This window comes from Microtus pennsylvanicus, chromosome 14 (genome assembly GCF_037038515.1).
Source record: "Microtus pennsylvanicus isolate mMicPen1 chromosome 14, mMicPen1.hap1, whole genome shotgun sequence".
NCBI lineage: Eukaryota > Metazoa > Chordata > Mammalia > Rodentia > Cricetidae > Microtus > Microtus pennsylvanicus.
This window is the reverse complement of record NC_134592.1, coordinates 1,995,032-2,020,000: the sequence shown is the minus strand read 5'-3', so window position 1 is coordinate 2,020,000 and position 24,969 is coordinate 1,995,032. Positions and strand designations below refer to the sequence as shown.

At 46.3% G+C, this 24,969-nt stretch overlaps 1 protein-coding gene across 2 annotated transcripts in view; it reads left to right on the top strand.

Moving 5' to 3' along the window:
• Nucleotides 1–7,411, top strand: part of Rapgef5 (Rap guanine nucleotide exchange factor 5) — a 231,505-nt gene extending 224,094 nt beyond the window's left edge. For both annotated transcript variants that reach the window (XM_075948631.1, XM_075948633.1), the window contains 2 exons: nucleotides 781–835; nucleotides 3,738–7,411. In XM_075948631.1, the coding sequence (XP_075804746.1) occupies nucleotides 781–835; nucleotides 3,738–3,856 (174 nt within the window). In that variant the 3' untranslated portion in view covers nucleotides 3,857–7,411. The remainder of the gene's footprint in view (nucleotides 1–780; nucleotides 836–3,737) is intronic.
• The last annotated feature ends 17,558 nt before the right edge of the window (nucleotides 7,412–24,969 follow it).

Sequence of the window (24,969 nt, the reverse complement as noted above, 5' to 3'; positions counted from 1 at the left end):
AAATAGTGGAGTGAGCTAAAGACTATTGGAGGGACACAGTGCGAGGTGAAGGGATCCTGTCCAGGTCTGGTGGTGTAGGTCTGTAACCCCGGCTACTCAGGAGGCTGAGGCGGGAAGGTTGGGAGTTCTAGGCCAGCCTGGGCAAGCAGTGAGACACTCCGGGCTGTGGTAGCTCAGTAGTACAGTACTTATCTAGTATGCACAAGGCCTAAGCTTGGTCTCCTCCCCCAAAGCTGTATAGTTCAGATAAGTTTAGTCTAGAGATCAGTGAGAAACTAAAGGAAAGAAATTAAAGTAGAATACGAAAGACAGGAAGGAAATATAAGTTAGAAACAGAATGACCTTTGTAAAATGGCGATGTTATCACTTTTCTTTTGTGAGTATGTCACTTCCTATCATTATTTCAGCCCTTGAATCCAGAAAGCTTTGTGCGTCTGTCCAGGACATGAATGTGAGCCCATAGATGTGGTTCAGTTACTGGGGCTGCCAGCGGAGCACTCAGGAGTCCCTGGGTTTGAGTCCCCAGCCCTGTCACTGGGGCAGTGGAAATAGCATGTTCTCCTAAGGTCCAGAATACCTCCACTCTTTGGGAGCCACTGCTTTTGCTGACACAAACTCAATATTCTTGAATAATCCAAGCTTAATACACTCAATTAAAATCATGCCCAGCTCCAAGATGAACTCCGCTTTATACCCCCCAGGAGAAGGTTACCACCTGCCCCTGGAGACACTGCTGTTTCAGTAGGTGACCCTTGCTGTGCTCCCTCTTCTGTCTTCCAGCACATGATTGCAGACACGGTCCGGACCCTGAGACACTGCAGAAGTAACCAGTTTGGTGAGTACCTGAAGTCAGGGTACAATGCATACTGACTTCTCAGTGATGCTGTCACCATTTAAGAAATACTTAGGACCCTAAATTTAAACAGATTATGAAGTGTATGCATAAATACATGATGTCTTTATATTCTAGATTTTCACTGTGTTCCCTCCCTGCATGTTTGGGATGTGGCACAGCACTGCCCCCTTGTGCAAGCAAGTCTGCACTGTCCGAATTGACTTTAGACAGACGTTCACCCACCCACCCACCCACCCATCCCCTTTCCCCTTTTGCTTGCCTAGTCCCCCAGACTTACTGATGAGTTTAGCAGCACAGCCCTGCCTCCAGCTTCCTTGCTTGAGGACATTTCTGGAATAGCTGTGTGGTTTATTACAGTGCCTGAAGTAGCCTTCCACTGTTTTTATTCTTTTCAATCCAAACTTCTTCTCAGCTGAAAAAGTCTTTCTTTTCTGAGCACTTTTGTAGAATCCCCTTTGAGACTACATATGCAGTGATATTTTCCCAATTCTGGATAATCTACCTTGTATTTAAATGGTGTCAGCATTTTGCAGGAAGAGGGGAAACTGCCTTTGCTAAGTAGCAAGAGCTTTTACCTGGATGGCAGAATCCTACTCACCCTAGGGAACAGGCATCCTTAGCCCTGTAGGTGCAGAGCCCAGAACCAAGGCTTAGAAAACTAACCCATGCAGTCCTGGCTTCCCTGCCCAGCTTTGCCCTCTGCTGAGTCTAAGTACAGAAATAGTAATTTTTAAAAAAGAGAGAGATAGCAAGGTGTGGTGTCACACCCCTTTAATCCCAGCACTCAGGAGGCAAAGGCAGGCAAATCTCTGTGAGTTTGACGTCAGCCTGGTCTACAGAGTGAGAGAAACTCTGGAAAGAGAAGGGGAGAGAAAGTGTGTGAGGAGAACTGCAGACAGACCTCTGGAAGTTAAGAACACTTGTTGTGCTTGCAGAGGACCATGGTTCAGTTCCCAGCACCCACATGCTAACACAACCATCTGTAACTCCAGCTCCAGGTTATTCGACACTTGACGATGTCTGAAGGCTCCTGCACACTCTAGTGCACATACATACACACACTGAGGCACGCATACATATACATGAAATAAAAAAAACACTTCAATGGTTATAAATCAAAGATGGTGGAAGTAGACCTTAAGTAATATATCTTTATTGCAATTTATTTCACAAATACTGCATATTTAGAGAACCAGAGCCCCTCCCTTCCAAAGAAAGTACTCCTAATTGCTATGCAAGCTTTAAATGCTTTTTCTATAGTGTACTGCTCATGACTGTCAATAGTATACCCCAGCAAATCCAACTAGGAACTGAGCTTCCTATATGTGTTATGAAGTGGAGAACGAGAATTACAAAATACAGGGCCTAATTTTCTAAATATTCAGTTAATACCGCTTGGTATATGCACTGCGTTAGTTCTCACTAAGTCCGCAAACACAGTGCAGTAAGAACCAAAGGCGGCACTGTTGCCGCAAAGGGCCCTGCAGACGCCTGTGGCTTCACTCATGAGTGTGCATGCAGATTTTTCTTATTGGTCTTTGCTTCCAAAGTGATCAGCAAATATTTAGCTAATTCTGAAACTGCCAGTCTGATCCATCAAGGAGTAGAAGGTTTTGTGTGTTCCCAGTACGGGTAAGAGGCCTGACCCTTCCACAGGTTTCCTCCAGGACTCTGCATAGCGCAAAGTAAAGGACAAATTTAGCTGTCAGGTGTGTGTCCCGAAAATTAGGCTGAGACTAAATTATCTTACCTCCTTTAACAGTTTCCTTTAAGGAGCCTCATCAACAGTGTTAACATGTGGGATAAAGTAAGAAAGCGTCACTCCAAACAGCTGTGCACTGTGGAGCACAGTGCAGGGATCAGTATGATTGTTGGGAATGTTCGTCGTGATATCTTTTGAATGCTTGCTGTTTACAAACTTACCTGTACAGCCAGAAAGCATTTACCAAACAATTTCCCAATGTCTTCCAGAAGGCATTCTAGAATAACAGCTTACGGGTTCCAATGCTGAACTTCCAGTGTTTATTCGCTGAGGCCAGGAAGTCCAAGAGTTAGAAAGCGCCTGTGGTGGACGGCTCCTAAATTATTTACTTACTAAACACATTCTTCATAGAAGAGGGAGCGGCTGTTTTCACAGCTGCAGTAAATGCTCTTTTTTGGGCACACTTCCTCTGAGACTCTCCATCCCTCCCAGCCAGTCCTCCTCTTCTCTAACGTGGGTTCTTTCCTGTTTGTTTTTTCTCTGTGGTCTTGTCCATGCACCTACATCAGGATCCTTACCAGAGCTGTCCCTGGCACGCATGCCCATAGCCATCGCTCACTACAGTCTCTCTCGTGGCCTTCTGATTCTTTTACCTCTTCAGATTGCCTATCCTCCTGGGTAGACTTTCGCTCATTCCTATACCCATTCTTGAGGTTCTGTTCTGTGCTATCTCTTCTTTCTTTTCTTCCCCCCCTCCAAAAAATAAGGACAACAAAGAGATTTTAGAATCTAAAATAGAAAGAAGTAGAGAGAAGTAAATAACTTAGTAAGCTATTGCGTTCAGATGCTGATTCCAAACAGTTCTAAGCTGAGATAAGAAAGCACAGAGGAGGGGTGCTTAGGAACCACTGGACCTGGTTCGCATCCTGTGGTTAGGCCATGTACTTGCTGACCGCTAAGTTTCCTCGTCTGTAAAGGGGTGATAGCATGACTTTAGTCTATTAGTTATATACTGAGTATGCCTTGCCAGTCAGCCTGCCTGATATGATCTGAAGTGGTTCATCTCTGGGAACCAGGTTGGCACTTGTAGAACTAACCTAACCCTTCGCGAGGCTTTGCTGCATTAGTAGTATCACTGCCCCCGCTCCATGATCGTTTGTTTTCCCTCTAAAAAACTAGGAGGTGACATGTCTCCAAAGGAGCAGCACGAGCTGAAGTCCTATGTCAACCACCTGTATGTCATCGACAGCCAGCAGGCCCTGTTCGAGCTCTCTCACAGGCTGGAGCCCCGGGCCTGAGCCGCCCCGGGCCTGAGCCGCGTCCATCCGTCCTGTGACCACAGCACTTAACGCAAAGGGAAGGTCTCCGTTCAGCGTGCTGCTTCCTGTGAGAAAAGAGCTTGCTGAGTTCTAGCAGCTACCATGAGACAAGTGCAGGAAAGGCTTTCGGAAAGCGATGCCAGCTACCAGATGCGGAGAGTGCCCCCTCTCCCCACCTCAGCGAGAAGATGGAAGGAGTCGGAGCATCCTTGGAACAGGGTCTTTCTTATGATGCTGATTTCAATCCAGCCCACGTCTCAGCTTAATGGCGTGGCAGCATTAAGAGAAAACATGTCTTGATATATAGCAGCCAGTAAGATTGTGTGTAGCAGGGAGGACTGCCATTCTGCCTGCATCACCTTACTGCCTAGGGGCCATTAAGAGACCGGGAGCATCTGAAGACAGTGAGAGCATCTCCAGCTAGAAACTGGACATCACCCTGGGAGGCGTGTCCTGCCGTGCAAATAAGAAATGCCTAGCACACCCTTCTTTGCATCCACAATCATTTACCAACATAGGCACAGATGAAACTAGATTCCGTACTACTGATGCACTCCTGTAAGCGAGGTAGACCGAGTTTCTCATTCAGTAAGGTACTTGGCATTGTTCAGTTTCTGGAAACTTACTGTACGTATATTTTTGTTGTTGTTGAGCTCAACATGATTTTCAGGAAAACATGGGGCCAAGATCATGGTGCTCGGTGTCCGCTTACTGAGATCGCAGGGTCGCCAGTTTCTGCAGTCCTGTGCCTGATGCAGCCTTGGTGTGTGGCATCCCTGCCCACAGGATGCAGCATGTCAGCCTATGAGGGAGGGAATGAAGCTGCATATAGATAGCTTAACAGTTGGCATTACCAGTCTTTCAGGAATTTAAAAGTACCCAGAAATGCCTAAAATCTGACCTAATTGGAGAGTCGGAAGCCCCAGAGTCCGTTTCCCAAGAATAGCCAGAGCCTTTCTGCAATTCACCCATTTCCTTCTCACTCCTTGTTTTTAACAAATCAGGCCTCATATACCAAATAAGACCTCTGGGAATTCTCAAGGACTGGTTAGAGAAATTTCCCTGAATCCTCGAGGAAGGAAGAGCGCGTGGTTAAAACAAGGCTGCCTCGTGCTAGCTGTTCACTTCTCTGGGTGCAAGCCCCCCGTCTGGTGCAGCAGGTCCACGTTTCCAGTCATGAGTGTGGGTACACTCCTCACACCCCCGAGGGGCTGCCTGCTCAGTGTCCGCACAGACCTGCTTACTACAGTCCCTTACCCATTCTCATGACTGAGACTACACTGTGCCCCTTGTCTCCTGATTGCTTTTCTGGTCTTGGGACCACAGTGGGCCTGAAGTACTGATAAAAGGGACTATATGGAAAAATCCTGGGTAGAGATTTCAAAGGGATTGCATCTAAACCAGCATGTAGAATGTTAGTCCTAGAAACTTGCAGGGTGTTTTAGACACACTCCAACTGAGTTCACTGAGAAAATGTTTTACAGGGCTGAGAACCAGTGGACGAGACCAGAGCCACAGAGGCAGGGAAGCAGGCTCTCTTGATGTCTAAGCAAGCACAAACCCCCACAAAGCCCTGGCAGTCTCTGAGAACAGCACAGACTGGCAGCAGAGACACCTTTCTTCCGCCAAGCTAGCAGCCAGGGTTCGGCTAGTGAGATCACACCAGGCCATTTGGTCTTTTCTCCGTTCTAACCTAATGTATGACATCAGCTCTATGCTGCTTTAAGCAGAACCTCAGGACTCACTGGATGTGAAGATCTGTTGTAATAGAACACTGTATGTCCAGGCCTCAGGTCAGCTAGGCTGTGGAAGCCATGCCTGCAACATGCTGAGCACACTCAGAGAATCCTGCAGGAGATGCATGGGTGAGGCTGCTATTCCCTCCCAAGCAAAAGTCAGGTGGGATTTGTTTTGCCATCCAGTCTTCTGAATATCTAAAATCTCTAAATCTTCAACCTTAACACCCTTGTCCAGGAATTTCTCAGGCGGCAGATTCAGGGACCTCAGAAGGTTTGCAGAATTTTAAATCTAAAGTGAAAGAATATTCAAAAATTGTCAGACCCTATATGTTCCACAGGAAGCCCTTCCTACAGCAACTGAGCACTGTGGTAGGTGTGCCCAGGAATCAGCAGCATTCCATGTGTGGGGTGACCTGGTTCCTTCTCTAGAGCTTCCCCCTGGGCCTCCCCAGAATCAGTACTGATCTCCCTGGATGTGGACTAGGGGATGTCTAGGGTCTCTTCTAGATTACATAGCTCTCCGGTCCCTCTCCAAATCCTGTGTAACTGGGATCTTCCCCAGTGAGTGATGCTGGGCTTCTTCCTCAGAGCACAGCCTTCTAGGGATCCTGTGGATCTCTGGAGTCCATTCCTGCAAAGCAACCGCACTTGCTAGTTAGCACAGGAGGCAGAACACAAGTTCATCTAGGGAAAGTCACCAACTTTCCAAATACAAACACATTTGCAGATGCTCCCTAGCCTACGGATTTGAAATTCACTTTGAGTCTGTATAATTGCCAAACGGTTATAGTAGCACATAGTATAACCCACATCCTCTCCTTTCTAGTATCCTTAATTGCATTGAGAATACATTCCTTTTCCTACTCCAATATCTACAAGCAAGCAGTGTGGCACATGCCTTGACCTTAGAGGCACAAGAATAAAGTCTCACGCCTCCTACTTCATAGGTGCACACTCGCCTGAGTGAGCCATAAGCGGTGTGGGCAGGTGACTGCTTATGTAGACTTCTGGTCCTGGAGCTGTCCCTTGACCCTGCGAAGTCCCAGCCCTGTGGGTTTGTCACAGACGGCACATGCACTGCAAACCCTGATCTGAACAGCACAACCCACCCAAGCTTCTCAGAACTGGGCAAAATCATCAGTGTTCAGATGACCAGGGCCACTGCAGCTGTCCAGCATGGGATTTCCTTCCCACTTCAGAGACGTGTCCTTGAAATTTCAGCCTGCTCCTTACTCAGCGGGCCACTTTTGCTCTAGAGAAAACACATTTTGAAAAATTGCCAAAAAGTCAGATGAATTGTACTACTGTATAAAGCAAAGCTGTATATACTAAGCATTTTTAGCAGAGTGATATTTATTTGCATAGCCTATTTATTGTATTCATATTCCACTGTTGTTAAATATCAGGATGAAATCAGTGATCAGAGCAAGGACTCTTGCTCAGGACTGCTGCAACATTGTCAGCTCGTGATAACCAGTAGACGATAGAAAGCCCACGGTCCGGGCATCTACCTAACTTCTCAGGGACTACACCTCGTAGTTTTCCACCGTTCTAAGAGCTGGTAAATATGAAACATTTGTTGAATTACCAGACTGCCATTGACAGTGTTTGCTTTCTGCCTCTGTGTATATGTGCTGTGTATTTATCAAAGTAGGAAGCAATAATTTATATGTAAAAATGGCCAAGCAATATAAGGTTTAAACTTATATGAGTAACCATTACCTTATCTTGTATTTTCAAGTGTTTTTTAAGCTGCTTTTCCAAATATAAGACTATGTTAAACATACCACTCAAACTAGACTCCTCTTTCTTGCGTCCGTGGGCCTGTGTTCCAGCAGCATCTGGTGCTCTGTCTAGAGCTCAAGTGTTCTCTCTGAAAGAGATACAGGTAAGTGAAGAGCTGCAGGAACCCAGCCACCTACCCTGCTACTACACCTAAACACCCCGAGACTCAATACCACCTGTTGGACATGGCCTCAGGGCTTAATCTGAGCCTTGGAGAGTCCCGTAGACCCTGCCAACACCCCACTCTCCTTGAGTTAACTAGGAATGAAGAGAAGTACCAGACCTAGGGATTCCTCTGCCAGGATGGAGGAGATGCACGGTGAGCTGCGGGGGGCTCTGATGGTGTTCAAGGAAAGTGGGGTAGTTGTCTGTCCAATTCAAAATGGCCTGTGGCGTGCAGCATCCCCTCCCATGGAAATGTTGAACTCTGGGATGGCCAGGTGTCTTGTTGTGTGTAGTGAAAAGCAGTTTGTTTGAGGTTCTCAGGAAACCCGTGCTTTCTGTATCGACCCCACTAGGAGCTCCACCCTGCTGCAGGTGAAAATGTCCAGTCTGGGTCTAGGAGCTAAGGCAAAAATGGAACAGAGATCCAACTTAGAAGTCCCTCGAGAAAAATAGATAACATTGCCATTAGAAGCCACTGAGATTAGCGATTATTTGTTACTCAGCAGAATTTAGCCTGACTGACTATACAGTCTTCCTAGACACTTCTCAGTGGACTTCACTTCACCTTAGACCAGAGGTTCTCAGCATTCCTAATGCTGCAACCCTTTAACATAGTTCCTCATGTTGTGATGATCCCACAACCATAAAATTATTTTCAATGCTACTTCATAACTGTAATTTTGCTACTGTTATGAATTGTTATATGAATACCTTTTCTGATAGTCTCAGAGGACCCCTGTGAAAAGGTTGTTCAGCCCCCAAAGTGGTTATGAGCCACAGGTTGAAAACCTCTACCTTAGACTGTTGACAAGTCTTACCAGCTTTGAGGATCTGATGGATGACGTGTGTATCTGTGCAATGTCTTGTCTTTGTGTGAACAAAGATAAATGATATGAAGGGCATTTCCTTAGGTTAAAGCCCAATTGATTGCGAGTTACCAGGAATTAACCCATCTGTACAATGGGGGAAATAGGAGGAAGGTACAAGGGACAGTGTTCTGTGACAGCAGCTGGGAGCAGAAACACTTGCCCTTTACTATCTCAGCCCTGGCATTGTCACCTCATCCCTGGGGACTTCCACATTAGGGTCTTCCTGAAATCAAGTGCTGTGTGGGCAATAAAAGCAGGCGGCCCTGAGCTTCAGATCTGGGAGGAAGTAGAAGAGAGGGCAGAGTCAGTTTCCTTCCTGACTTCCTCTGGTTCCAGTTAGAAGGACGGAGTAGAGGAACTAGGTTCACAAGAGACAGAATCCTGTGCTCTTTCAAGTCAACAAACCTCAAAATGGAATTTGTGATCCTAGCCCAGTGACCTAGCCGTAGGATGGACTTCAGGGCAGCAGTCTCAGCTTTGGGTCCTATTCTATGATCCCCAATAAGCAATCTCTACTTTCCTTTAGAAGTTACTTGAAACAATTCTAGGGATCCTGCAGTGTGGAGGCAGCTGGATTTTCTCTTACCTAAACAGAACAGGCAGTTGTCCTTCCACACACAGGAAAAGCACACCTGACTTGACAGATGGATGCTGTGGAATAATCTTTCATACACGGAGAAAATGTGTTGCTCTCATTGTTAATAAAGAGCTGACTGGCTAATAGCTTGGCAGGAAGAGGCTAGGTGGGAGAGCCCAAGCGAGAATGCTGGGAAAGAGGGCCGAGGCACCAGCCAGATGCAGAGGAAGCAGATGAACATGACATGCTGAAAAGGGTACCACATGTGGTAGAACATAGATAAAAGATATAGGTTGACTTAAGTTCAAAGACCTAGTTAGTAACAATCCTAAGCTATCAGCTGATCATTTATAATTAATAATAAGTCTGTAAATAAAATAAGTCTCGTGTGGTTATTAGGTAGTTTTCAGGTAGGATGAAAACCTCCACCTAAAATGGTGCAGAGTCAGAACCAAGGTGTGTAACACGGTGCCTCTGGGGAACACACTTAGACTCCTGCTGGACTCAGGGCTTCCTTAGTTCTTGGTTTTGTCTCTCTGATGGTGACTTGTGTTTACTTTAGAGGAACAGGGAATACATTTTACCCCTGCTATGGTTCCCAATTACCCACCCCTATTCTAGGGCCTGGGTCTCCCAAGAGTTGGTAGGGTTCCCTAAGTCTAGCTTTGTGAGCCCAGGGCCACTTTCTTCACAACAGTCCCAGAGTAAGCTCTGAGGCTCCTTGGCCCTTTGCATTGACCCAAGGGTGTAGGCAGGGGAACTGCTTGTTTGTTCCCCGCTGCCCAGACTTGAAATAATCACTTAGAAATTGGACTACTTAAATTACTGCTTGGCTAATCACTTAAGAGTATTGTTAGCTAGCTCTTATATATTTGGTTAACCCATGTTTATTATTTTATATTTTACCATGAGGTTCATAGCCTACTAGCAAGGTTCCAGCTGACAACTTGTGTCTATCTCTTCTGGTGGCAACTCCGCTTTCTTTCTCCCAGAATTCATTTTAGTTTTTCCACCTAGCTCTACTCTGCCCTATCACAGGCCAAGGTAGCTTCTTTATTCATTAATCAATAAAAACAACACATATACAGAAGGACCTTCTACACCATTTTCCCTTTTCTGTCTAAATGAAAAGGAAGGTTTTAACTTTAACATAGTAAAATTACATATAACAAAACAGGAATTAAGCAAGATTTACAGTTACAATATTTATATTTACTTTATCTTTTATTATAACTAAGGAGTTTAAACTATAATTATAACTATCTATTTTTTTTTACTCCATCAAAGACTCCAGAAGGATATAATATTATCTAAGTAAACAGGAAGTGCACTGTAAGCAACTTTTAAAACTCTAGAATTGACAGAGACAGCTCACTGCCTGGACAGTGACCCAAAGTCCTTCTGTACCATTGAGGCGTCCATCTTCAGCTCATAGGCCCATAGTATCCAGTAGACTTTCCCATGAGGCAGAAAATTTCAAAGACTGTTCACCTCTATTGGAAGTTTGTCAATCACTTTCTTTTGTGTCCTGCAGAATGTCTTGCAGTCTCTTTCATGAAGCAGGAACCCCAAAAGATCATCTCACCTTTAGGCAAGTTCAGCCGTCCTCTCTCTGTGGGTCCTGCCTGTCCAGTTTATACAGCATAACATCAAGCAGTCCAGGCAAGAGCAGATTTTTACCCAAATGACTAACAAACTCCATAAGGAGCCTCTTTGATGCTAATCATTCTCTTGAAGAAGATTGGTGCTTCCAGGAGCAGATGTGTCTCATTGTCATGTCCCAAGTTCTTAAACATTTTTAATGCCATACTTTGTAGTCTTTGAAAGATCTGAAGAATATCTATCCATCTGAAATATATCTTTGTACATCTAGAAAACCTAATATGACTACAAGCTTGACTTTTATAGATGACTATCTATTAACCTGTATTTCTTAGTTATACATTACATTTTTTAAATGAGCTGCATAAACACAATACCTTAATTAAGAGCAGAAATATACATATAAGAAAACTAATCTTAAATTTTTATCAGTAAACCAAGATCCATACAATGCAAATCTCTATAGTATATCCCACTTTAAATGTAAGCAAACATTTTAAACAATTATTTAGGGAATTTGGACATAGTTTTCTCCAAACTGCTTTCTGCTTTCTGCTAGGCAAAGTAATTTTGGGAATGTTAACAGAAATCTTTTGGTGGGTCTTGGTCTATCAAACCACATTAGCCTGGGATGAATCTAGGTTCTCATCCTCTGTAGAAACAAAAGAACTTTTTCTCGTTTCTGTCACATGGTCCTTTCACAACAGGGGTAAAATAGCTACCATCGCCCACCCACCCCCACCCCCAGGAGGGGAACATTGCGAGCGTTCTGCTGCCTAGCCACACCTTGTCACATTTATTTCCTGCTACTGCCTCGCCACACGGAAGAATTCCTCCTGGGAAGAGAAGAGGTACTGCTGTGATTTTTCCCAGCATCTTGGGAGTTTCCAGCATGTAATAGGTGCTAGCCATGCCAGGCACTCCTGGCTGCCTTTTCTTCTGAAAAAATCTGTGAGGCAGTCCTAGATTTGGGGGCCAGCCTGCCATCATGTCCATGAGGCAATCTGAGGGGCCAGGCCCTCTTGCTTATATGCAGGGTCCAAGGTGTCCGCATGGTTGGGTCTGATTTCTAGCGAGAACCTTTGGAGAAAGTCCCTGGAGTGATCACTTTGTTCCGAGTCCTGAGGAAACACAAACTCACGACACAAGCCAACAGCACAGGAGGACAGAAGCCAGCCATGGTCACCCAGCGGGAGAGGCCGGTGCTGCGACAGAGCTGTTGCTGAGCTCGACAGTAACAGTGTCTCTACCGGGAGAGGGAGAGGAGCACCACCCTCCTTCCAAGCCCAATCTGCAGAGATGATCTTGAGTCCTCACTCTGACACCCCTCATATGCTGCTTGGAAGAGAAGCGAAGTTGCCATTATTAACAGGGATGCTTCCCTGCAGGATCCTTTGCAAGCCTAAACCTGTAAGAATCTCCCTTGTTCCAGGTAACTTTTGAAAGGAAGTAGACAGGCTGCTTATTGGGAATCCCAAAGACTTGGGAAGCCCAAGACTGAGCTTCCTGCCCTGAAGTCTGCTCTACAGTGAGAAGGCTGGGACTGGGATCCCATGTTTGCTTTTGTGGTTTGCTCACCCTGCTCTCCACCAGAGGCCCCTCTTTATCCCCACTGGCCTTGCCTACTCAGCCCCCATGTCAAAGTCTTCTCAGTAACCCTCTCCCTGGTTCCTATCAGCTACATTTCCCCACTATAATCTCCAAGGTGCCTCATATACTGAAGATTGCCAAAACGTAAACTACATCATGTTCCTCCCCAGACACACTTCTTTCAGTAGGACTTTGGAGACTGCAAAGCCAGGTTTCCGCTGCGGATTCTGTTCTGCCCTCTGTACATCTACCCAAGATCAGACAGACAGACACCCCAGGAGGCCAAACACTTGTGCCCCTCAAAACATATCCTACATGTAGAGATAATGTGATTCTTATTTTCTTAAATGCCTATTGGCTCAGGGCTTCTATTGCTCTGACAAAACATCATGACCAAAAGCAACTTGGATAGGAAAGGGTGTATTTCCATTACCATCCAGGGAAATCAAGGCGGGACCTCAAGGCATGAACCCAAAGATGGGAACTGTATGTAGAGGCCATGGAGGGATGGATGCCTCTCTCTGGCTGGTCTGCCTTGTTGGAGCACCAGGACCACCAGCCCATGGGTGGCACTGCCTACCCACAGTGACCTGTGTCCTGCCACATCAAATCAAACGTTGATGAAGAAAATGTACCACAAGCTTGCCCACAGGTCAGTCTGGTGGGGGCATTCCTCATTTGAGGTTCCCTTTTCCAAAATGACCTAGCTTATGTCAAACTGACATAAAAGTAGTCCACACACTACAGAAAAGAACACGCACCAAATATTTGTTGAATAATTAAATATATTTGAATTTACCTGCTATCCAAAGGTATTAAATTTTGTGTGTGTGTGTGTGTGTGTGTGTGTATTGGATTTACAGATGTGTGCTATCATACCCAACACAAGATATTAAAATCTTGAAGCCACATTGCTAAGTATGCACGTAGAACATCCTCCCTCTTCTCTCTCTCCCTCCTTCCTTTCTCTCTCTCTCTCTCTCTCACTCTCTCTCTCTCTCTCTCTCTCTCTGTGTGTGTGTGTGTGTGTGTGTAGGGTTATCCATCCTGAGATCGCCCTCCCCCCACCTTCTCTATCTCTGTCTCTGTCTCTCTGTCTCTCTCTCTGTCTCTCTCTCTGTCTCTCTCTCTCTCTCTCTCTCTGTGTGTGTGTGTGTGTGTGTGTGTGTGTGTGTGTGTGTGTGTGTGTTTGTGTGAAGGGTCTTCCACCCTGAGATCGTCCAGCAGGGATAGTTTGAAGCACAGCGCAGGCAGTGGATGAAGTCTGCACTAGGTGTTACTGCTGATGACTGTTAGGCTGGGGCAGACCTGGGCATGCTTTTCCAGCTTGGTCTTTGGGGTTTGTTTTTGTGATGCCCACTGTAAGGAATAACTGTTTGTGCTCCTTTGTATTCAACTGACCCGTGCCTGGCCTCAGAAGGAGCTGGAAGGGAAAAGGAAAAAGGCTGTGGGAGGAGGCTGGAAAGGAAGGCCTCAGCCCTTCCTGCCCTGTGCCCAGTGCTGATTCAGCGCCCCTGCGAGGGATAAAGTCTGCAGTAAATACACAAAGAGCCCGAGGAGTCAAAACACCAGCACGCCAGGGCCTACTTCCTCAACACCTGGCATGATACAGCAGAGTGGAACAGTCCAGGAAATAAGATCAAGTCTGCAGTGTGAATTTTCAGCAGAGAGACTGGGACCCAAGGACATGCTGAGTTCCTAGTGCTGAGTTTTTATTAGAGGCCATTGCATGGAAAGATACTATACAATCATTAAACCATATTTACTAGGAATAGAAGGCTCTGCTTAACAGATGACCACTGGAACAGAGACGACAAAAGACATAAGCAGTCCACACATCTTAAGGATTAGTTCATTCCTACTTCCGTGGGGTGGAAACATCTGTTGTCCTGACTGTTGCCCTCTGCTCTTGCTGTGCCAAAGGTCAGAGCGCTCTTAGACACAGACTGTGTTTCTGTCTTAAACGAGGCTGTTGACAACTTCTTAAGAACCGCTTCCCTACCTTCTGAACAGGCTTCATCTCCCTCCTGGACGATGCACCTGACACAGAGACCCGGTCCCTTATCTGAGTTCCTCAGATGCACCAGACTTCCCCATGCACAGAGAAAGAGAACCAGCCTTCTGTTGTGAAAAGCAGCAGAGATGCTGGCCTTTCCAGCTGGCTGTGCGCTGCTTCTGTGTCTTCTTTTTTTTTTAATTTATTTATTTATTAAGGATTTCTGCCTCCTCCCCGCCACCACCTCCCATTTCCCTCCCCCTCCCCCGATCAAGTCCCCCTCCCTCATCTGCTCTAACAGCAATCAGGGTTCCCTGACGTGCGGGAAGCCCAAGGACCGCCCACCTCTATCCAGGTCTAGTAAGGTGAGCATCCAAACTGCCTAGGCTCCCACAAAGCCAGTACATGCAGTAGGATCAAAAACCCACTGCCATTGTTCTTGAGTTCTCAGTATTCCTCATTGTCCACTATGTTCAGCTAGTCCAGATTTATCCCATGCTTTTTCAGACCCAGGCCAGCTGGCCTTGGTGAGTTCCCAATAGAACATCCCCATTGTCTCAGTGTGTGGGTGCACCTCTCACGATCGTGAGTTCCTTGCTCGTGCTCTCTCTCCTTCTGCTCCTGATTTGGACCTTGAGATTTCTGTCCGGTGCTCCAATGTGGGTCTCTGTCTTTGTCTCCTTTCATCGCCTGATGATGGTTAATATTCAGGAGGATGCCTATGTGTTTTTCTTTGGATTCACCTTCTTATTTAGCTTTTCTAGGAACATGAATTATAAGCTCAATGTCCTTTATTTATGGCTAGAAACCAAATATGAGTGAGTACATCCCATGTTCCTCTTGTAAACAGAGGTGGAAATGCCCCTGACTTCAGGTTGTGTAAGGAAGAAAGGGAGCTGCTGTGCAGTGCCTCACATGGTATGCACACCTGACTCACTCACTGTGCTTGTGGGGCGCGGCACAACATGGCCCCCATGTCACACCATCATTGTTACAGAGTGTGTGTGTGTTCGTGTGAAGGTCACAAGCTGTCACTGGGTGTCTTCCTACATCTCTTGAAACTTTATCTTTGAGACACGGTCTCTCACTAAACCCAGTACTCAGGATTATCTAGACTAACAAGCCAGTGAGCTCCCAGGATCTGCCCTCTCTGTCCACTGCACACAGTGCAGTTAGGCCTGGCTGGTTGTTGGTTTTCTGTGTGTTCTGGAGATCAGGTCCTCAGCTTGTGCGGCAGGCACTTCCCTAACTGAGACAGCTCTCCAGCCTCACTTTGTTTTTTCAGCCGGGATCTGCCATCTTGACCTGGGACTCCCCAATTAAGTGGGGCTGGCCCCCCAGAAAACTCCAGTTATCTTTCTGTTTCTACCAGTGTGAGATTAAAAGGGCACAGCACCTTCCCTGGCTTTTCTGTGAGCGAGCGCTGGGGGTCAAACTCAGGCCACATGCTTGCCCAGCAAGTCCTTCTCAGGCCAGGCCCCATATCGCTCTTCCTGAGAACGAAGTAATGGTGACACCTCTGCCATGGCAGCTGCAGGAACGAATGGCCGTACACGTGGAGACCCTTACTACAGGCTGGCACAGAAGAAGTGGGAGTGAGTACCTTGGAAGCTCCCACATGCAAAGTCGGGGCTCTCTAGATGGCTGATTTGTTCCAACAACAATGTCTGCCCCACTGAAATAACACTAACAATGCCAGGATGAGTGTCCACCTATTCTGATCCAGTCCCACAGCTTCCTTCAAGACTTGGCAAAGCTTCGCTGAAGCACCGCGTGGCCATCCAGCCCTTTCCTCTGTGTCCCTCTCTTCAGGCCACGGACTCCCAACAGCAGCTTCCCCAACAAGCCTCAAACTTCTAGGTGGTAACTGGCAGAGTCACCTGGCCTCATGAAGGCCAGAGCAGCACAGACTGCTCTGTCTGCTAGGCCCAAGGCTGGGGAAGTCTCTGGTCACCCTTAGAAGTCACTCTGTGAGTGAGCATGCTAGTGACACTGAGCCCCCAACAGAAAAGCAAGAGGTTCAGGAAGGCGTGGCGGCCCCTGGATCTGATTACACTTAGTGTTTTCCTTCCGTAAACCAACCAGCTGCTCTCATTACCATCATCTATTTGACCTCGTAATGTTAGCGAGCTGCTGTTAGCCTGTTGTGGACTGCAGTGTGGTCATCTCATGCATGTTTGCTGAGCATCTACTATGGGCCGGGTAACATCATACATAACAGGAATCAACCCCAAGCACAACAAAGACCCTTCTTTCAAAGAGGTGCAATCCTATGGGAGACAAAGGGCACAAACACACAAAGTTGTACTAACTCGATAGTAGGGGCTGTTACAGAGAACAAAGCTGGAGCAGGGAAGAGAATCCCAGGGCCAAGCAGAGTGGATGGCTTTGTCGATAGGCTGGCCAGTAAAGGCCTTTGTTGTGGCTTGAAGTGTGCTACCCTTAAATTAAGATATAGCATCCAATCCCCAGTCTAGGAAGAAGTGCTCTTTTAGAGGTCATTTTGATACCAATTTAAAGACGACTCAGGACGAGTCCTAGAGCTGATGTTCTTCCAGCATAGACATTCGGAACCAAAGGTAGGAGGAGGAGCACAAGAAACTTCTGGAAACCAGAGGACATGACCCCTCTGCCTGCTGAATTGCACAACAGAATGGAGGATTGTGGTGACCACATCTAACATAGAGGATAAAGGACACCTAGCTGTAGGCCCTGGAGACAGGCCCCACGATGCTCTTAGCCCTTCAATTCCCGCTCTTCATCACCAGCCAGACGAACTTTACCCCTACAGAAAGGAAGTGCTAAGACGTTCTTATTTATTTTCTGTTTTATTTATTTGTTTTTTGTTTACAGTTATTTCAAGACAGGGTTTCTCTTTGGAGCTTGTCCTGGAACTCGCTCTGTAGACCAGGCTGGTCTACAGAAGGTCAAAAGCTGTCATTGGGTGTCTCATAGAGATCTGCCTGCCTCTGCTTCCTGAGTGCTGGGATTAAAGGTGTGTGTCACCACTGCCCAGCTTTATTTTTATTTTTATGTGTTACTCTCTATGACTGTCCTGTGATGTCTGCGGATGTGGCTCAGGTGGTAGAAAGTTTGCCTAGCATAGCCAAGCCTTGGGTTCAACTCCCAGCACCTCTTAAAATCGGCATGGTAGCACAGGCCTGTAATCTCGGGTCTTGGGAAATAAAGACAGGCTGATCAGAAACACATCATCCTCAGGCCACACAGAGATTCCCAGCTACATGCACCCTTGTAAGGTTTTAATTTTTTTAATTTTGAGAGTATAGTACAAGTATATTATTTCCCCCTTCTCCTTCCCCCGTCCGAACACTCTCATATACTCCTCCTTGTTCTCCTTAAAATTAATTGTTGGTGTCTCTGTGTTGTGTGCATATGTGTGTGTGGTGTTTTCAGGGCTGACTGCTTGGTGTTGGATAAGCAACACCTTAGGTGTGCCTTTTCTTGGAGAATACTTCTGCTCTCAGCATCGCTCAGTTGTCTGGAGTTCCTTGTGTAGGGCCGAGTCCCCTGCTCGTGGTTAAGCAGGTAGCCACACTGGAGAGACTTCATGGGCGTAGATTCTGCCATTCCTATGAGACACAGCCTCACAGAAAACTCCCCTATCTTTTGGTTCCTGCAGTCTTCCTGGCCCCTCTTCTGCAATGTTCCCTGAGCCCCAGGTGTGAGAGCTGTGTTGTAGACTGGACTCTACAGCGCTCTATTTGATCTGTCATGGGTTTCTGTAAAGCTCTTCATCTGTTGCAGAGAGAAGTTTCTTTGATGAGGGATGAGAACTACACTTATATGTGGACATAGAACAAATATTTAGAATGCGGTTAGGGATGAGCGGGTTTAGTAAGGGTGTGGTCTGTAAGTTCTCCTCTGAGATCCATGACGTCACCAGCCTCAGCTAGTTGCCCAGGTTCTCAGTAGTTATGGCTGGTTGCAGATCACATAGATGTTTTGATTTTTGTTTGTTTGCTTGGTTGCTTTTCTTATTCGAGACAGGGTTTCTCTGTGTTGTCCTGGCTGTCCTGGAACTTGCTATATAGAACAAGCTGGCCCAAATTTGAGATCCTTCCAGCCCCTTCTTCCAAGCTCTGAGATTACAGACATGTCATGTAATTCAAGATGTCCTCAAACTCACTTTGTAGCTAAAGGAAAGTTTGAGTCTTTGGTCTTCCTTCTGCCACCTTCCAAATCCTGGGATTAAAGGCCCAGTTTGAGAAAGTTGCAACCTACAATGTGGCCCAGGATACCATTTCCAGGCAACACGCTCCTTGCTCCAATCGTAACTAAGACATTCGCGACATCTGGTGGACATATGGTGATCCTGCACATAGTTTAAGTCAGAGGACACAAAGGGACCCTGTTCCAGGAAGCTCTGTAAGCTTGATGAGGCAATGACCTTGCAGCTCTCCTGGGCTGTGGCCCTGGGGTCACACTCTGTTTCAACGAGGTAAGGCACTTCTTTGTTTTCTTCGTTAAATACTGGCATCTAATGACTAAGTAGCCCAGCTGGAGTTGTGTGCACCTCCTGGAGGTATGGAAACACCCACTGGACTCCCTGGAGTGCCACCTGCCTGCGCTCTGCCAAACTCTCACTTCTGGCTGCTCCCTCTGAAGACACATGCCGCCCCTCCTGGCCAAGCAGTTCCAACCATGAGCTACACAATGTCCTGTCTCTGTGGAACACTGGTGTAGTGGCCTGTGGTGGCCTTTCCCATCTGCATTCTGTGCTCTTCACTGAAATACTCTTCTTCATGCCCAGTTCTCAGTCCCTGGATACCTGTTGTGGCCCTTTGGGCTGTTCTGTCTTCTGACAGCCGAATGAAGACACGTGAGGTGGCCCGCTTCCTCCAGACCCGCATGCAGTAGTCATTTGTGTGAGTCCCGGAAGTCACAGTAACTGTCACAGGTCCAGAGAAAGAACAGTTTTCTATCCGACGTGACACGGTAAGCCAGCATAAGGATAACCAATGACCCACCCAACTGAGGCGAAGCACCTGTGGGGCTGTTGGGTGCTAAGAGGCCCTTTCAGACTCCTCTTTGCATCCTGGGGGGCTACCTGTGCCCAGAACTAGCAGTTGTGAAGGTGAATGGGTCCCCACAGCCACACTTGAACCCCGAGACATTAGCCTCTTCTCCCTTAAGGCTTGGGAACAGAGTCCCCACTTAGAGAGGACCAGATGAGACTCAGCAAGCTGTTCTGAGTGTGTTGCTCCACCTGCCAGAGCAGTGAGGCCGGAACCTAAGGATGAGGGCCTTCTCCCCTTCCTCCCCTTCCCACAGACTGACTTGACAGCAGGTCTAGAAGAGAGAAACGCTCAGCTTCCACCCTTCAGACAACCATGTCAGCCCCAGTATTTGCCCTTCCAGAGCATTTGTTCTGTGGTGTAGGTGGAGTTTGTGGTCCCCTCTTTCTCCCTGAGTCAGGGTTTCTCTGTGTATCCCTGCATAGGCAGAGACTGCTCATTCATTTCCCAGCTGCCCAGCCCTGAGTAATAACCCAGAAACTATATGAATTACTACACCATTTGGCCAACAGCTTATGCATATTTCTAGCTAACTCTTACATCTTAAATTAACCCATTCCTATTAATCTTTGAATCACCACGAGGCCATGGACTACCCGTAAGGTTCTGGTTGGTGGCTGGAGTCTTTCTCCGTCGGCAGCTACATGGTGTCTCCTTGACTCCGCCCATTTTCTCTCTATATCTCTGTTCAGATTCCCCTCCTGGATTTACTCTACTAAGTCATTGGCCAAAACATCTTCTTTAATAACCAATGGTAATAAAACATATTCACAGCATACAGAGGGGAATCCCACACCATCCCTGGCTGTCCAAGCACTCACTTTGTAGACCAAGCTGGCCTTAAATTCCAATATTCCTCTGTCTCTGCCTCCCTGGTGTTGGGATTAAAGGCATGGACGGCCATACCCAGCTGTGGCCACAGTTCTCAACAAGGCCACAGGTCCAAATGCTACCCAACCTCCAGCTAGAAAAGCCTGCATTTTCCATTGTGCATAAAGGCCACTAAGGACCCAGGACAAAGCACCTATAGGGCCTGGAATCCAAGAGACATCCACGAAAATGAAAATAAACAGACATTTGAGAATAGCAGATAGTGTGTGTGTGTGGGGGGGGGGGAACTGTCCCTTCTCTGGCCGGCAGTGATTGGACACTTTGTCTTCAGATGGTTCTTCTGTTTTGGAGAGGCCAGTTTGTTTGAATCCAAGGTCTGAGCATTGTGAAACCAGTCAAGGAGAGAAGGAAGATAGAAGGCAAGGCATCCTTCCAAGTGACAGCTAGGTGTGGTGGCTCATGCCAATCATCCTGGAACTTGAGGCGGGAGGACTGGGGCAGAAGGATTACTGCTAGTTCAAGTCAGCCTGTGCTACACAATTCCAGTCCTAACTGTGTAACAGACTGAGACCCAGTCTCAAAAATCAAGTTAACTAAATTAAACTAATACTTTTTGCATTTCTTAACTCCCTTTCAAAGTGAAGCATATTCTGTTTTGAGATGCCATTGTTCCTTTCTCTTAAAAAAATCAGTTACTGGTCTCAGGGATTTCTTTCACACTTATTTATTCATTCATTATGTATTCGTTTTGTGTGCATGTTGTTGGGGTGTGCCATGGGGAGGGTGTGGGAGTCAGAGAGCAGCGTGCAGGAATGGGTTCTCTCCCCTTCCACGGTTTGGGTTCCAGGGACTGAGCTCAGACTGCAAGTCTGTAGTAGCAAGTGCCCTACCCGACAAGCCACCTTGCTGTCCTGTCACCATTTTTAAATGAAGGAAATCCTGGAGATTCAGAGGTTCTCAGTAACTTCGGCTATAAAGAAAAGATAACACATCTCCTTTGTCTAGTCCTTATTGGTTTTTGTCTTGTTTTGCCTTTTGTCTTTGAGACAAAAATCTCACACTGTAGTACAGGTTGGGCTGGAACTCCCTATGTAGCTCAGGCTAGCCTAGAATTCATAGAGTTCCTTCTCCGGCTGCCTGAGTGCCAGCTTGCACCTCTTAACTCTTCCCTCTGTTCCTTTGATTGTCTCACCCATACTCCAGGTATAAGGTTATACGCCTTATAAATCAGAAAACTTCAATTCTGATCCTTTATAGATCATCTTCTCAGAAGTGTGACCTTGGGTACAAATCAAGTCATTTATCCTCTCTGGGTCCAAATACATTCTACGCAGAACCTCACTCAGACACCCAGGGCGTAGGCCAGCAGGTTGCCTGTGCTCACGCAGTAGGGCATGATGAAAGGCTCTGATTTGGGGATGGGGGAGAGGGCACAGCCACATCTTGGGTTTGTAGGCTTAGCTGAGTTTTATTATTTCATAATTGTGTCATCTGTATAATGGAATTAATCTATAAGTTAAGCAACTACCACAGTTTGCTTAGGTGGAGAGATTTCCCTGGACACAGGAAATTCCTAAAGTTTGAATGTAATCAAACTATGCTAGTTTGAATGTAATCAGCCCCCATAATCCCATAGGGATTGGCACTATTAGGAGGTGCGGCTTTGTTGGAGTGGGAAGTGTGTCACTGTGGGGATGGGCTTTGAGGCTTCCTGTGCTCAGGATATGGTCCAGTGTCTCAGCTGACTTCCTGTTGCCTACAAGATGTAGGACTCTCAGCTGCTTCTCCAGCACCATGCTGCCATACCCCCCATTATAATGATAATGGGGTGAACTTCTGAAACTGTAAGGAAGTCACCCCAACTAGATGTTTTCCTTTAGAAGAGTTACCGTGGTCATGGTGCCTCTTCACAGCAATAGAAACTCTAAGACAACCTAAAAAGTCCCAGGCAAACTAGAATGTGTAGATCACCTAAAGAAAAAATGAAGAGGGACTGGAGAGGTGGCTCAGTGGTTAAGAGCACTGATTGTTCTCCCAGAGGACCTGGGTTCAATTCCCAGCACCCACATGGCAGCTAGTGACTACCTGTAATTCCAAGATCTGACACCCTCATACATACATGCAGACAAAACACCAATGCATGTAAAACATATAAACAAATAAATAAGTAAAGATGAAGGGAAAATGCACAGAAAGGGGTGCATGCAATGCCTTGAATCTCAAAGCTGCCTTCTCAATGCAGCTCCCCTGCATTATATAGTGTGTGCCTGCTTCTGTGTACATGTGCGCACACACACACACACACACACACACACACACACACACACACACACACACACCACTCCAAGCATAATAAATAGAAAAAAATTTAAATGAAAATATAGTTTATCTAAGGAAATGGAAGGGGAAATGGGGGGTGAAGGTGTGACTTACATCAAGTGTGGGCTATTACTCAGATATATTACATTTGTTTGTTGTCTGTGTGTTTGTTTTTATTTTACAAAGAAACCGAAACATACTTGTGGCTCCCTTAAAGTAGGCTGTCCAGAGTCCTCGGTGTGCTGGAATTGACAGGTTCGGTGTGTTTCTGGCGCCCTCTTGTGGCCAATGTACTCAAAAGGCACCTGTGAGACTTGAGCTTTGAGGGAAGAAAGGAAGCTCATGCTCCCACCTGCCCAATGTTGGTAGCTTGATTTTGTCTTTATTCAATCTCTTGCTTTCCCCACCACGCTCTGATCGACCACGTGCATCATATTCTGCTGTTCACAAACTAGTTCTCCGTCTTTTTGACTTTTCAAAGACATATCAAAGGCATTGAGACCTTAAAGAAGACAGAAACTGTAGAATGTCTAACTGTCCAGGGCCGCAGTGTGGTGGGGGCTTTGCTGCTGTAAGCCTGCATTGTCCCTCTCCTCTGTCGTGTGATGTTCTGCAGGAGACCATAGACTTGAATCAGTCACCTGTACCAGGCCAAATGCACCCAAACCATTAGCTAAGTTATAGTAAGTGGATGTTAGCTAATTGTCGATGTCGTAGCTGGTTAACTGGGCAGTAAGTAAAGAAGCTAGTGAACCAACTGGTTGGTGGATTATCTAGGCTGAAGCCAATCAAATCTTTTGCCATGCTTCATTCTGTCCCTGTATGTGCCGTCTGATGACATCACAGCATTGGCAGAAATTGTTCTAGGGTGGAGGGATCCTGATCTGGGCTCGCCATTACTGTGTTTTTTTCTGACAAACACCATCCAGTTAAGCCTGTCGAGACTTTGTGTTGCTTTAGCTTCACATAATCATGAATCACGTAATTTGTGTGTGTGGTGGAGACAGAATTCTCAATAGCAAACTGCTGCTTGTTTATACCCTAATCCTAAAAACTTTCTTTTTTATTTTTTATTCCTTAATAGCCTTAATGTCTAGGAGAGGAAAAAAAAAGTGATTAGCGGCATTGGGTGAAATGGGAGTTTGCATGTAAAACGTGCAGCTGGGCTGGGGCCCAGCTGGAACCACCGAGGTCAGCTAACAGCTGGCCCGAGGAGCACCCTAGGGAGCTGGGGAGTGTTATTGGAGGCAGTTAACTCCCCTAGCTTGCCAGGCAATTGCACAGGACACAGGACAACCACGGACATCAGCCCAGGCTGCTAGAGTGACCCCATCGGGCACTGAGCTGCTGTCTGGTGAAACATGTCCTGTGGAAACGCGTTCCTCAGAACATGTTCTGTAGATGACCTCCACTCCTTTGGTGAGCAGAGTAAATCAGTTTTTCTTTTTAAAAAATTGGCTTTTCAGAGGTCTTATTCTGCAGTCCAGGCTGGTCTGGAAGTCACTGTTTATCCCAGACTGGCCTCAAACTTGCCATCACTCTCAGCTTCTGAGTGCCGGGATCACAGACACGAGCCACTGTTGTAAGGAGAAGCAGGTTACATCCCGCCACCCAGCTAGCTTATCCCTCGAAATAACCACACAGAAATTGTATTAATTAGATTACTGCCTGGCCCATTATCTCTAGCCTCTTATTGGCTAACTCGCACATCTTGACTAACCCTTTTCTATTAATCTGTGTATCACCACATGATTGTGGCTTACCAGCATGAGTCTAACCAGCGTCCATCTCAGGCAGAATATTCATGGCATCTGCCACACTGCCCTTCTTCCCAGCATCCTGTTCTGTCTACTCCATCCACCTAAGGGCTGCCCTATCAAAAGGCCAAGTCAGTCTCTTTATTCAACCTATGAAAGCAACATACAAACAGAAGAACCTCATACACCATTTCCCCTTTTTCTGTTTAAACAAAAAAGAAAGTCTTTTACTTTAACATAATAAAATTACATATAACAAAACAGTTATCAAGCAAGAATTACAGTTATTTATATTATATATTTATATCTACTTTATCTTTTATTATAACTAAGGAAAACTTTAACTATCTATCTATTCTTCAACTCCATCAAAGACTCCAGAAGGATATAATATTATCTAAGTAAACAAGAAGTAAGAAACTTCCAAAACTCTAGACGTGACAGAGACATCTCTCTGCCTGGATAGTCACCCAAAGTTTTTCTGTACTCAGCCTTCAGGCCCATAGTATCCAGCAGACTTTTCCACGAAGCAGGAAATTTTAAAGACAGTTCAGTCACTTTCTTCTGTATCCTGCAGAATGTCTCGCAGACTCTTTCATGAAGCAGGAACCCCGAAGGATCATCTCACCTTTAGGAAAGTTCAGCAGTCCTCTCTCTGTGGGTTCTTTATGTACAGTTTAAGCAACAGTCCAGACAAGAACAGTTTCTTGCCCAAATGGCTATCAAACTCCATAAGGAGCCTCTTCGATATCCATCTTCCTCTGAAGTAGCTTGTGCTGCCAGGAGCAGAAGTGTCTCATTGTCATGAAAAGCCCTAAGTTATTAA